This window comes from Passer montanus, unplaced genomic scaffold, assembly GCF_014805655.1.
Source record: "Passer montanus isolate IOZ18808 unplaced genomic scaffold, ASM1480565v1 scaffold15, whole genome shotgun sequence".
In the NCBI taxonomy this organism is placed as follows: domain Eukaryota; kingdom Metazoa; phylum Chordata; class Aves; order Passeriformes; family Passeridae; genus Passer; species Passer montanus.
In genome coordinates this window covers 9,720,833-9,735,731 of record NW_024362051.1, presented here as the reverse complement: position 1 = coordinate 9,735,731, position 14,899 = coordinate 9,720,833, and the positions used below count along the sequence as shown (strand labels likewise).

The 14,899-nt window shown below is 42.5% G+C and overlaps 1 protein-coding gene across 2 annotated transcripts in view; it reads right to left on the bottom strand.

Moving 5' to 3' along the window:
* The window catches only part of GALNT10 (polypeptide N-acetylgalactosaminyltransferase 10), a 75,615-nt gene that overhangs the window by 19,834 nt on the left and 40,882 nt on the right, over positions 1–14,899 (bottom strand). For both annotated transcript variants that reach the window (XM_039701536.1, XM_039701535.1), the window contains exon 4: positions 13,643–13,809. In XM_039701536.1, the coding sequence (XP_039557470.1) occupies positions 13,643–13,809 (167 nt within the window). The remainder of the gene's footprint in view (positions 1–13,642; positions 13,810–14,899) is intronic.

Sequence of the window (14,899 nt, the reverse complement as noted above, 5' to 3'; positions counted from 1 at the left end):
ACTTCAAGCATAAATCAGCTAAGCCCAAACCAGGATGCAGACTTTACTTAATGTACCCAAGACAAGATAAACACGAGAGTGGCTGCTGGTGCTCGTTATAATAAAGGAGGGAACCATCACACAGCCACTCTCAGTCTGATTTCCCTAACAACAGCCAGAGATTGATAATAGCAGAAGACACTTGGAAGATCAGACTACATAATACTTACATTATTCAAGCCAAATCTATAAAACACTGGGATGTCTTAAAAAATCCAAAGCTCCAAACCAATGGAAAATATGAAGAGCCTTTCTTCAGCTCTTTATTTTGATTAAAATGAGACTATGAACGATCCCAGAGGTTTGTCTACCACATGTGTGTTCATCATTTCCATTTTAGCATCACCTGCCTTTCTGACATGTTCTGGTTTGTGGTGCAATTTCATCTGAGGTGACACCTGGAGCAGCTGAAGTGACTCCTCCAGGGGCACAAGCACAGCACACTCAGCCTGCTACCAAACACAGGAATGTGCTGGGATCTGGTCTGACACACCCCACAAGCTGAACACAGTCACTGGCCTTGGCCACATCAGTTGTGAGGATGATGGCTTCTATGCACCCAGACAGAAAATAGTTATTTCATTTTATTTCAAATATTGTCCCAATTAAGCCAAATTTTGCTTTTAAAAGAAAAATTAAAAATCCAAACAAGTGCTGTTAACTGCTACAAAATTTAATGAAGCTTTAAAAGAAATATATTATGGAATCTTGTCACACTGAGTAATTTTTATTACAAGGGCAATTTTCTTTAATGAAAGTTGTTAGGTGAACTGGACAGATTCCAATGGCTTTGCCTATGCTGGGCAAAGTAACACAGCCCAAAAAAAATAAATGAGAGCAAGATTATCTGCAGATTAAAAACTATTCTGGTGGTTTGCTAACACACTCTGCAATAAAGTTGATGTACAGTGTATACATTAAGAGTACCAGTCAAGAACTGCTTTCTTTACTTTGAGCTGTAAATAAAGCTGAGTGAAGACAGCAGAGAAGCTTTAGAGGCAGCCCTAAACTTTCCAAAATAAGGCATTTTTTCCCCCTAGGTCAAATTTCTGTGGTGGCCTTACTGAACTTCTTCCTACTGGCCTCACCCAAGCAGAGCTGACTTCAGATCCCTCTAGTCTGGTGACCATGGCAAGGACTTTCCAAGATTGGAATACCTCATATCCAGCTGACTTTTCATTCCAACACTGTACTCTGCCACCTGAAGAGGCACCTAAGAAATTCAAAACCAAGCATACGCAGAAGCTGGAGGAAGACAGAAGAGTCCAAGAAGGTGTTTTTTTTTTTTTTTAACAGTTTATAGTCCTTGTAACAGCACTGCAGTGTTTGGCAGGGAAGGGAGTACCAATATTTGCCCTAGAAAAAAAAATACCAGCCATGACTTGAAACTATTAAAGTGATTTATGTCCTGTGAAAGAACTGAGTGAAACACTTCTTCTGTCCTGCCAGCGCAACATTTCATGGTTCATGTGATACCATCAGCTTTGGTTTCTGAATTTTACACTGTGCAGCACATCTGCAGCTCCAGTGCCTTTTCCAGACGTGTATCATCAACCCAGCCCAGAAGGAGCAGCACTGCAGGAAAAGGAAACCTTCCCAGACACTTTCCCACGTTACTCAGATGCCATTGGTAACACCAAAGGTCCCCCTGCCCTACAGGATCCTGCTGAGGTGCTTTGCTTTAGTTCACACTCAGAAGCTTGAAGGTGTGAAGATGGGAGAGCCACTGCCCTCTGAAAATCCAGGGAACCTGCCCTTCCCACTGAAGGGCACAGGAGGACAGGGCTGGAGGATCTGCAGAATTCCATTTTAGGCAGAAAAGGACCACTTCCCTTCTCTGCAGGTTATTTTGGCTGCTTTCCAGCACCAAAGCCTGAAGTGCCAGCATGCATCTGGCATTTGTTTACAGGTTACCCCAGCCTGCCATCCCCACCCTCCCACACACAGACATGCTTGTTGAAGATTACAAATGAATCCATTCATTTTTACTTGGCCACTTGGCCCCAGCGTGCTGTTTAACAATTTAAGAACGAATTATACTTCTTCCTGAATCCATCATAATGTGCAAGCCAGGCCTCCCTGAAATAGAAGATTCTAAATCATTGAAATTAACTTCTCTCCCTGTTTTGGTGCAGATGAGTAATCCTTTGAAACAGCAAAATGTGCTGTTATCCAAACAGGCAGCTCTTCCACTAGTTTTAATTTTCTTTCAATGTTTTCACGCTCTGATCACTGAAGTTGGTTGGGAGGATAATAAATTGATTTAAGAAATTGTACTATGAGCACCAGTCTCAGTAATAGAAAACTGATTAGGCTGATCACAGCTTTCCAAGCTGAATCTTCTTACAAAGAGGAAAAGGCTTGAGAGGGGAGAGAATTAATATTTGTTGCTTCACTGATTACAGTTCTGGGGTGGACTCCAAAAGGGGAGGGGGCCCAGTTTCCACTGCCCATTCTGCATCAGTGTTGGGTCTCAGCACAACTTTAAAAACAGAAACTGAGGGGGGAAAGGGTTTCTGTGCATGGGACAACAGCTGAATGTGTAGCACCCCACATGATAATACAGCATGGTCTGGACTTCAACAAAGATTAAAAGGGTTTGCTGAAAACCTTACTGGTTTTGTTCTCTCTCTAAATTGTTTCAAACCAACCTTCCACTTCAGGCACAATAAACTGCATAGAAGTGGAAGAATGTGCCCAAAAAATAAGCCAGATTGAGAGTTAGTGGGGAAAAGACCACTGGTGTGAGCCTGGGCTGTGATAAAGTCAGGTGCCTAAACTTCTGCTGTCCTGCCTGTGCCATCAATTCACCCTTCAGTCTGCAAAGGGAACTTTCTCAGTTCTTCCTCCACGCTACAGCAGACATCCCAACCCTGCTCAGGTATCCTTCAGGAGATAATAGCAATGAATACAGAGACAAAGGTGTAATTTTAAAAAGGGAAAATTTACACTTACTGGCATCAGTATATAAATACACCCAGACCCCAAGGAAAGTTTAGTAGGCTGTATTTCCAAGCAGGGAAATACACAGGGAGTAATCATCTTAGTGACAGCACAACCTCTCAATCTCCCAGGAAAGTTTAATTTGTAAAAGAGTCTGTTCCAACTGCTGCTTTCTGAGGGAATCCAGAAAAATCCATTTAGTTATCTTTCCTTCATGCTGTAAAGGTTTAAACCTGCTGTTCCTTGGGAGCAATGCAGCCAACCTGTGGTGTATGCATCACCTCTTAATTCCCGCACACTGACCTCCTGGCCACCCCCCAAGATCAGTTTTTCCCCCTCTGCCAGAACCCATCTCTCCCAGGGGAAACAGTCAAGTCATTCTCATTAGTTTACTCTTCTCCCTTCCCATTTCATTAAATATGTATCAAGATTAAAGCACCCACTTAGGTTTTTCCCTCTTCTGTTGACTACGTTTCATCTAGAGAGGGTATTTTGTGACTCTCAGTGATTTCCTGTTGATTGCTTTGAACCTCAGAGCTGCTGTGCTGGCACACACACACTGGAGAGATGCAGGTTTTGGCCTACACAGCCTTTGTAGCTACAAAACAGGGGTGAATTCCTTGCAGTACACTTAATATTCAGCTCAAGTTTGATGTAGCCATGGTGACTGGCAAGGAAGGGCATTACTGTCCCAAATTACTGCCTTCAACCCGAGCAATCTCTGCGCTCATCTTAAGGCCACATCAGGAGCTTTCACTGCCCAGTTGTTTAACCAAAGGAATGCCTGCACTCTCAAAATCTTCAATTGCCTTGAACCTACACCATCAGCTGCTTTCTGGGCACTGGAGAGACAAGCAGGGGTGCAAAATCATCTCAGAAGTTTGTTCCAAAGCCTCCTCTGTGCCCAGGGAGTGTGTCAGGACACAGCCACTGCTGCCAGTGATGTTCTGCACAGTGAATCATGTCAGGAACCTAAAATCTATGACCAACAGCAAAGCAAAACTGGCTATCATTTGAAGAGATGCAGGCAGATGAAGTGTTAAGACAGTTCTTACTGAAACATTTTGGAACATATCAAAGTTGCAAGATTAAAGCCTTAAAAGTCACTGAGTTTTGCTGGGGAAAAAAAGAAAAGAAGATGCCAAAACAAACCAGTCCTCGGAGAGTTGGCTTTGTACATGAATATTGCTGATAGAGGCAAAGAACTTCTTGGCTTGAAAGTATTTGCTCTGTACAAATCATCAGAAAAGGAAATATTCCAGAAAGAGCACAAGGATTGACAGAGAAATCTGCTCCAGACTTTTGTCTTGTTAGAGAACAGTCCATTAGGCCCGAGATGTAACTCACTTGAAAGTGGCTTTGATTTGGTAGGAATGCACCCCTTCGGGTCCCACAGGCTCTGATCTCAAGTGTCTAAGTGAGGAAGAACAACTATGAAGCCTAAAATTAATGGCAGAGAACTACAAAATTTTTGCTCTGGGGATGCAGCCAAATTGGAATACTGGAAAAGTAACTGATAATCCTTTAGTCCTACAGTGATGCTTGAACATTAATAACCATGAATGACAAAGCAGAAGGAGGTCTGTCCTGTAGACTGTGTGTCAGAGAAAAGAAAACAATGTATTTGGCAAATGAAAAATATAGCAATACAGCTGCAGGGAGAACACACAAGTGACTTGCAGTAACAAACTCTGCCATGCCAGAAGTATAATTTACAAACTCACACTTTACTCTTCTTCTAGACCTCTTCACCATCTGTTCCCAACACTCTGGTTTACTTTACTCACAAGAAATGCAGCTATCACAGCAAGTCAGTGACATCTGCTAGAAAGGTCAATAAATCCATTAAATCCTGAAGCAAAAATCCAGGCCTGTTCACAGGTGTACTGATACCAAAACTAAGCCATCTTGTGGGCAAAATCATTCTCAAGTAACAGATTAATTTTATCTGGATGACAGAGGACAGGGCAGGACTGATAGCCGAAGGTCCCTGCTTTTAAATCTGGAGCTCTGGCTTCCCCCTGCTCAGCAGAGTTAAACTACTGTGGTCCATCAGTGCATCCCTGTTGTGGGTAACAGGCAACAGGAATTGATGCTACACTGACAGAACTGTCTGCCATTTCTCTACTAAGAAAATAGAACTGCAATTAAAACTAGAAAAGGAATGTGGTTTGGTTTATCCATTATTATTTTTCAGTTGAAGCAGCATTTAGCTTCCAGTTTTGTCAAAGAAGTTTCCACCTTTATCAAAGTCCCTGTGTGGAACAGCTGCTTTGTTAATGCCACTCCAAATGCAGGTTTAAATAGCAGAAACTATGATTACCAGTAATAGATATCTTATATGGGCAGAGGGTGTTTGAATCACATTTCTAATTAACTTCTATACAGAAGCAGCTGTAAAGCATTAAAATGCTGATTTGCACTGCAGCTGGCAGATATCTAGATTTTTGACTCCTAGCAGATGAGGACATGTACTTCAAGGTGAGGAGAATGAAATTAAAGCTGTTTTCCTGCAAAGCTCCTCTAACAGAAGCTACATGTGTAGGGTTTCTTAGTAGCAAGCAATGCAGAGATTTCCTTAATGAGCTGTAATGGAAACTCTGCTCCTCAATTATTTATTTTTTTAAAACTTTAGACTGCCAGACATCCTTCACTACACAATAATTAGCTGAGAAAGAGGTCACAGTATACTCGACCTTTTAGAACCACCTCATTTCTTTCTAGAAAAATCTTTCAGCCACAGCAAGTGATCTTAGAGAAATAAACACAAGATGATGAAAAGTAAACTGCTTAGTTAATTTAGGCTGTCACAAACAAAGCTGTAGTAAACAACTACAATAGGCCCTCATACTTTTAAAACACCAGAGAATAAACTTTTAATGCTCCCCAGCCATTGCCTAATGAACAGTGCAGGTTTTAGACATCCCTTTATGAAGGGAATACACAAGTACAGACATTAAAAACACATTAAAAATGAATACTCAAAAAAGTGGAAACATAAAATTGAATTTCATCCACATCTCACTCTGATCCAAAGCAGACTTTGTCACTGTTATCTAAAGTATCCCACAAGACAGTGCCAGAAATGGAGAATAACAAATTACTCTCTTCTCATGAACAAAAATGGGATGTCTGCACCAGCTTTTATTTTATCCCTTTGGTGCTCACTATGAAAAGGAGTGCTGGTGAGTTCACAAATTCACTCCCACACTCATGTCCCTGCTCTGCTGTGCTCCCTGGGAGCCATGCTGCAGTTGGGGGCAGAAATTTCACATCTCTCCACCCAAGAAGAACCAACCTTCTCCCACTCACCCAAAGGGAGATCTTTTACATCAAAGGTATTTTTCCTGAGTCTAAACAGACCTGAAATGGTCTGCAATGAATTCTAACAAGGAAAAAAATCCTCTTTATTCTGTAACTTAATTTACAAAAATAATCTTTCTATCAGTTGTTTGGGGCAATACTTTTATGGACACAACTTTTATGAGAGACCTTGAAAGCAACACTTCAAAAAAGTTGTGGAAAAACACAGTTGGCCCAAAAGAGCTGGCTTTTTCTTCTTTTCTCCATACTTTCTGATAAGAAGCTTTAAGATGAAAATATTGATAATTCAGCAAGAAAGGCTGTCATCACTTCATCCTAAGCACAGTCACTCCATATTCTGAGATGTACTAACCAGATGCACTTCAGTGCATTTAAGAGAAAAAAAATTACTTTTACAGTGCATGTGCCTGAAGATGAAAAGATAATCTCTTTAGCTGCATAAATCTGTTACTGTTCCATTTAAAGATCAAAAAGGACTCAAGTATTAAACCTTTTTCTATTTCAGATACTAAGAACATGATTTCTTTCAATTAAGGCCTGGCAGATGTGGTTAATGGAACAGAGCTGTATTTGCTATATACCTGCTGCTGCACCAAATGACACATTAATCACCCCTGGCCTTCTCCCTCACTGCACTGCTCAGTGACTTCTGCCCTCCAGACCAAATTATGCTGCTCATGGTTCAGCCAAGTTACCTCACTCACATTTGGTTTTCCACTCAGATTATCCCATACCTCCAGAATTACCTGTACAATATAAAGAGAGGTTTAAAATGTCACAGGGATTTATCTGTCAAGGGAAAAAGAAGGATTTGGTTGTGTCTCCTCTCTGATAGGGAAGGAATTAAAAAAAAAATTAAAATGGTTGAACATATTAGTAGAATAGTCTCCTAAAAAAAGTTTCCACAAATTAAGATGAGGTTCAAGGTAACAGAGTAGTCTTGGAAGATGAAGCTGAAATCCAAAATCTCCATGATGACCACCTAAGAGAAAATGAGTTTCCATACACATTCCTCAGAACAAAATTGTCTCCTTGAAATCCACTGCAGCCAAGGGTGTATTTACAGAGCCTCCTTGACAGCCACTCCCTAAACCTGGCTGTGTTTAATGTAAAGGCCAGAGGGTTCACTTTGCAGATGTCACTGTCATCTTGGGTCAAACACATTCCAATACTTGGGCTGAAAGCTTTGTTGCCCTCCACAGCCAGGGACAGATTTTGCCTGGCTGCTCTGAGAAGGATGCTCAGATTTCACATCTTGCACAGACATGCAACACCATGGGCAGAGGGCCCAGCTGGGTTAACACTTCCAGAACAATCCTGATGTTTGGAGACTGCAGTATTTTCAGTGCTGCCACAGCCAGATTCATTACTGTACCAACAGAGTGCTTTGCATGTAACTCATGCTTTGGAGATGACTGATGCTGCAGTTCTCATCTTCAACAAGGGACAACATTTGTTCTAAAACACTGTCATTTATACCAAAGTAATCTTAAAAACAAGTAAGAACAGGCTGTCATTCAATATGCAAATAATTGAACGCTGAAACGTGAGTTTTATGTGAAATTCAAGCACTTAGCCACAATCACTGATTTCTGTCAAGCTCAGCCATAAAATAAGATAAACCCTGTGTGGTGTGTACCCTTTCCTCTGAGCACACAGCCAGCCCCAAGCACACCACAAGATGTTTCTTTTAATGACATCCAGCAATTAAGTCACAGCCTCCTGCACACAGTAAGCTTCAAATGTCTAGAATAATTTTTAAATTTCCATTGCTGCAAAGGGTGAAAAGGTAACAATCCTACCATGTCTGACTTTAAGGGAAAGGCTGAAAAATCCATGATATCAGTTTGGTCCAGAAGCATGTAAATGCAAACAGTTAGTTTGTTTTAGAGGTATTCTTTTACAGGTGTTTCCTAGATAAGTTATAGGAGCTCTGCAGAAAAGGACCTGGGAGTCCTTGGGCACAAACTGAAGCAGAGGAAATGCTGGTTAAGCACAAGGCATTTTTTAAACTAGGTCACTGACAGATTGACTGAACAGCAGAACAGAGACATTAGGGAGTCTCCATCCTTGGAGATTTTCAAAATTTGAATGAATAATAAGATCTGGAGAAACCTGCTGTAGCCTTTCCTTTCCAAACTCAACTGTTTGTGATTCTGCATCTGTTCCAGTCCTACCTGCACCTGTAAGAGACCTCTCCTCCAAAACAAAGGAGTTTGCCTTCTGCCTTTCACCAGGAGTGTTTGATGCTCCACTGCTGTGCTACCAAATATGTACCAGGTGAAAAGCAAAGGAGGTCGTGACAAGCATCCTGCAAAGGGATCTGCCATCCCCTGCTCCTCCAGCTCAGGGCTGATCATTTATTACTGAGACAGAGGACAGCTTTACATCTGTTCATGCACAGACAGCTTTTACAGACACAGCTTTTACAGCAGGGGTGTCCACAAGCTACAAGAATGAGGTGCAGACCAACAATTCATTTAGTACAAGACAGACACTAGAGCTCAACAGCTCCATTTCTCACCACAGCAATTCTGCTGCAGGCCCAGGGACTGAAGCAGACCCTGAAGAACCATGAACTGCCTGCCTGTGACTTGTGGCCAGCTATCAATAACAAAATGCCATCAGAGCTGACAGAAAAACCTGCAGTGTTACAAGCTGACCTGCAATTCCACTTCAGTTCTCCTCCTCCCATTTCTATGACAGAATAGAACCAAATTCCCCCTCAGCAGCATAGTAATTAGATATTCAAAAAGCAAACAAATTTCACATGACAGACCCCAGGAGAAAACTGATATACATGGAAAAAACATTTTAGTTCACTTAGGGCCATTCTGGTAACAACAGGCTTGGAGGGATGCAATTAGTATCCTGCAAGCCAGCATATGAAAAGGTTTAAATTACACTATCAGACCTAAAGAACAGCTATAGAAATTAAAAGTGAAGCCACAAATCCACACAGGACTGCCACAGCTAGGAGTTTTTATGATCAGGAATTCTAGAGTGGTAATTCACATGTGTTGCATCCAGAATTCTGCTTATTCAGAAGGGGAGGCATTATTTTGGACCACCCTGCAATAGCTGAGGTTCATCAAACCCTGGAGGTCAGTCTGTGGCTCTCTGGCAGTTCTCTGTACCATGCAGGAAGAAGCAGCCAATGCCAGCCAGGTTAATTCTTACTCTCCAACAACAGTTTGCTGATTTGGTGTCTCCCTTTTCAATATAACCTATTTTCTTCTGCACAGAAAATCCCTACAAGTGTTCTGAACTGGGGAAAAGTTCTTACATCACTGTCAATCAAATTTGTGGGGGAAAAAAAGCATTACAGCAGTCTTAATGCAAGGCTACACAGACAGCAGAGTACCAGCAGAGAAAGTAAAAACCAGCCCTGCAATATTCACTCTGCTGTGACCAATGGCACATGATGGAAAGCAGCTCCTTTTAAATCAACCCAACCTACCAAGGGAATCCCCACAGAGGAAGATTTAAGTGTCAGGAAGGAGCTGCTGGAGGTGACAATAACTGCAGCTCAAGGCAAAGGGGATGGAGCCACCAGACCCACTGACCCCACTGACAGTGCCTTTCCCACAGCATTTTGATGTGGAATCCTGCACAAAATTTGGGTGAGGTGAGGCTCTAGCCTTTTTTTAGATTTGGACCATTTGCATTATACTGCAGGCATACAATAAACCCCAAAGCATTCCAGACAGCAAGTTCTTCCAGCACCTTTTGACTTTCCAAGTACAAAGCAAAGGAAACATTTAAAAAACATGACTCGTAAAGCTTTTGCTGCTCCCTGTTAAGATTTGCTGTCATCGGGACAGCATTTTTTGGATGAAAAATGTTTATTGCTAAAGGTCACAGAGTTGTCTCTTTCAAACAAATTAAGAAATAAATGGCTGCTGACACTTCCAGATGATGATTCATCTGTCCAGGAGCTCCAATAATGCACAGCCACAGCTGCCCCTCAGGTTTGCTGCAGACCACAGCAGCCACCAACTAACCCAGAAATCTGTCCTCACTCTCCTGTCACTCTGTTAGCCAACTTCTCAGCCTTCTTCATAGACACACCAAAAATTCCTTGCATTCAAGCTTAAAACCAGATGAAAAACAGATGAAAATAACATCTGTCAGGAAAAATACTCTTTGCAGTAGCCAGGTTTCCACACTTACTATTTCTATGATTACCAAAGTCCTCTTCACATCTCAGCCTTCTTCATAGACACACCAAAAATTCCTTGCATTCAAGCTTAAAACCAGATGAAAAACAGATGAAAATAACATCTGTCAGGAAAAATACTCTTTGCAGTAGCCAGGTTTCCACACTTACTATTTCTATTATTACCAAAGTCCTCTTTTCTTCACGTGCAGCAAAGATTCTCCATGTGAGAGATACAGGGATGAAAGAGGCCGATGGATCAGCACCAATATCACCACTCCCAGAAAGCAGTGAAACAGAGAACAAGAGAGAAATATTCCAGCACCTCAAGGGCAGCTGGCAAGCCCCAGCACATTTAACCCCAGCACAGGTCAGCACACAAGAAATGCTGGCAGGGGAGAGAGAGAGAGAGAATCTCCTTGCCAGGAAAGGTCAAGCTATTGAAGAAAATTCTTTAAAGAGTTATTAAAGTTCTGGAGGTCTGTTTAGACAACCCTTGAGTGAAAGGCCAGCATGCGATACAGCAGAGATATCCAATGTTTTATCCTGTCAGAGTAACATCTCCATAAAAAAATTAATAATAGATTTTTATTGAGTGATTATCCTTCCCATCCTTGGCTTTTCACTGGAGTTTATGGGGACTATTTACTGATCTCTTCAGGGAAGGAGATGACATTTACTGTTCCTACTATGCCCCTCTGACCTCAGCCATGGCTTCTACTGTCAGCACATCCAACAGAGATTCTGCAACTCTGAAAGATGCTGCTACAAATTTAGGGACTATTACTTCAAACAGAAGCACAGAATTCTTGAGGACAATACAGAATGCTTTGCAGACAATGCAGAGGACCAATAATTTATGATTTGCAAAAAAAAAAAAATCAAGAAATTTCTTCTCATTCTTTTCACTGCTCTCCAGTTCTGTGGCACAGCTGTGATGATCATCAGCTTGGACGTGGAGTTCTTATTATCTGCCCAATTTAATAATAAGAAACAGATAACCAGAGCAGTTGTCAAACAGTCCAAATCCAAGGATGTGCTCTTTTCAAACATACAACTTACAAGTAAAAGCTTTCCTGGAACTTCTGCTCCTTCATGCATTTCAGTTTGATGCATTGAACTGTCACTTCTCAGTTACTGGGTTGAAGTGTTTGCTATGTAGGTTTTGTTTTGGGGAATTTTTTTGTTTTGTTCCCCCCCCCCCCTTTTTTTTTTAAACAATGGATAAGTTACAATCAGAAATTTGTAACCATCAGCCTTTCAAGTCAAGATCATGTGATTAGGAATTAAGAGCCTCCTAAGACTAAGGATCTATTTAAGCCCATTGAGAGATGTGCAAGCCAACCCCAGTGTGGGTAAGGAATAAAAGTGCAGACACAGAACTGAGAGCACTGAAGGAAGATGTTTCATCCTAACCAGCAATTGTCCCAGTGTGCAGAAATCAACTGTGCTAGCAGGAAAATACTGGTTTTAAAAAAAAATCAAACCAAAAGAGAACCCCCACACCAGTTTTTATTAACACATTCTTTGTATGAGTGTTATTCTCTTCCCTTGAGAATTTAGCTTACTGTCCAGCACCTGGAATCTTTTATATCCATTTATAAACAGATGCTGCACACAAATGAATCCCAGCTACTTCTTACAACCTTTGTATGAAAGAAGGATGACCAAGGGAGAAGAGTTTTTGTCTTATCAGAGGCAGGTGGAACAGAGAAGAGTGAGCTGGACAAACAGCACAGGTATAGACTGAGGAGCAGGGGTGGAGCCAGGAAGGTTCTCTTTCACCTGGTCAGGGCACATCTAAAGAACAAGGAAACAGACCCACAGGAAACTAGATTTCATTATTTCCACTTCTCTGAAAACAAACCCATTTGTGCAATTCACTTGTGGCTACAGCATGAGCTTGTCTAATTTGCTTCTAGACTGAGTAGCAATAAAAAGACCTTGTCAGGAAGGTGGGTTTTCCTTCTCCTCACCTTAGCCTGAAAATTCTCTAAAGAAATACTTATTTTATGTAACATTGATTTGTTCAATGCAGCATGCCTTGCTTGCAAACTAATGAGAGAAGAATTTCAGACCAAGTACTACAGCTGTTGGGTAATGCCTATTTGGAAGGCAGTATAGATCAGAACACTAAATATTCACAAGCTTGTTTGCAAGCTCATTTAGGAGCTTCCTAGATGTCAGGTTTCTGGAGATGTATCCTTTAGGATCTGTACAGAAAGCTCTTTTGCCTCACTTGAGTAGTATCAGTGGCTTGAACTCTGCAGCTCATAAAGCTAAACAGTAACTTTAAAGGAGAAAACAGAGTTTCTAGATCTGACCATAACCCCTCAAAGCCACTGTGCCCTCTTCAACACCAGTCAGAGGACTTCCCATGGGACTTGTCCACCTATGCAATGCCTACATGACAGAGGCATTGATTCCTCCTTCACTTGCCTTTTCCACCACAGCAAGGGTGCAACACACAAGGCAAAGTGCAGCTTAATTTGCATCAGGCACCATTTAAATGGCTCAGAGAAAAAGATCTCAGCAACTACATGCACACATTGCTGCTGCAAGGACAAGTGGCTGTTCCATTCGTGGTGGTGTGTGGTGCCAGTGACTCCACACCTCTGCAGACAGCACTTCAACCCAGCCCAAAGTGACTACTCCAGGCAGTGCAGTACAGAATATTGAGGGAAGTTCCCAGCAAGGGAGAGAAAACGTTTGGATGCAAAAAATTCATGAGAAAGACAAGCCAAATCATGGGCAGTTCCAGATGGAAACCTTTTATCAAGAATTCTTTCACATGTCCTGCATCAAGAAAGAAAAAAAAAAAAGTAGAATGTAAGGAGTGAGCTATTCCCATTTCTTGGCTTTTTTTTGTTATTTCAAGAGTCAACATTTAACATTTTACATTAAGGGCTACACAGGCCCTTAGCTGAATATTAAAACCAGCTTCCCTGGCTTTTCATATTGCCCAGAACACAGAACAGTCCATGTCAGCAGCAGCTAAACCAGCACACCCTGAATACGGAACATGAATTTTCTGCTCTCAAACGCACCAGAGCAAGATCGCCCTGAGCTCTGCTGCTGGCAAATAAAAAACCACAGGTCATCATACACGTATCTGCAAGTGCAGTGAGGCCTTAGGTAGGGCAGGCTGGCGGGGGTGTCACACAGAAACCATGCTACCTCTGTCACTGAAGTCGTCCACCAGCACGATCTCTGCCACCAGCTCGGGCGGGGAGCGGTTCAGGACGCTGTGCACCGTCCGCAGCAGCGAGGACCAGCCCTCGTTGTGGAAAGGGATGATCACGCTGGTGTTCGGCAGCTTCTCCAGGTACAGCTTGTTCTTGCAGCTGGACACAGACAGAGCAAGTCAAAAGGTGCTGCCAGAACACACCAGCCACACCAATGAACACCCAGAACACACCAGCACTTCTGTATTAATTACCAGCAAGCAACTTAGCAAGTAAATTTAGTAAACTTCTTTACTCCTCAAAATGATGCAGAGGGCACTAATTTTCTTGATTTTGAAATAGGCAAACTGTTACCTTGTAGGGTTGGTTTCAAGGCAGTTTCATAAATAAAATTCTGCAGTAAGAAGTGCAGTGTTTACTTTCCTGCAGGCGTGGCCGTAATTGGACTTTACATCTGGTTAAACAGGTAACCTCCACTAAAGCCACACAGTGACCCAATGTAGTTAAATCACATTCAGTAGGGGTCAAGAATCTATCCATCCCTGGAGCCCCCTGTGTCCAGAACAAACCAGCATGTGCTGTGTGAATGGAGGTGTGTGGAGGGTGCCAGGACAGTGCCAGCAGGACAAGCTGCCCCAGGAGCAGGGCAGGGAGGTCCCACGCTGCTCCCTGTCCCTTGCACAGCCCCCAGGCTGCTGTGCAGGCTGTGCCCTGCCAGTTCCCTGGGAGGTTGTCACTCTGTGCACAATTCCATGCACACAGGAGTAATTCCCTGCCCTGGCCTCCGGAAGGGCAGACAGGAATGAAAGCAGCTCTGGCAGTGGCAGCTTTTTCCTGGTACCTTTCCCAGGGCACAGAGAAGGATGTACCTATGTTATACAAGCTCAATGCATCTGTGCCTACAGGAAGTTACTCTGGTGCCTGTGTGAGAGGACAGTGACTTATTCTGGGTGTGATGAATTGTCCTGGGGTGCTGCCAAAAGCCTGCAGGCTGTGGCTGCAATGCACAGATGCAAGATGCAAACTGAAGCTGCAGGGACTGCTTTCATCCAGCCCCTGGCACTGCCACCCTAACCTTCTTCCAAAAGCTACTAGCTACAGTTCTGCTCCAATATGAACCAAGAGCCCTTGAATTGTTTCTAACTCTTCTTAAACTAGAATCCTCATTTTCTGACTCACTTTAACAAGTGGAAAACTTTAGCTATTAAGTTTAACCATTAAGCGTGGAGAGAAATTGCTTCCCTCCAGC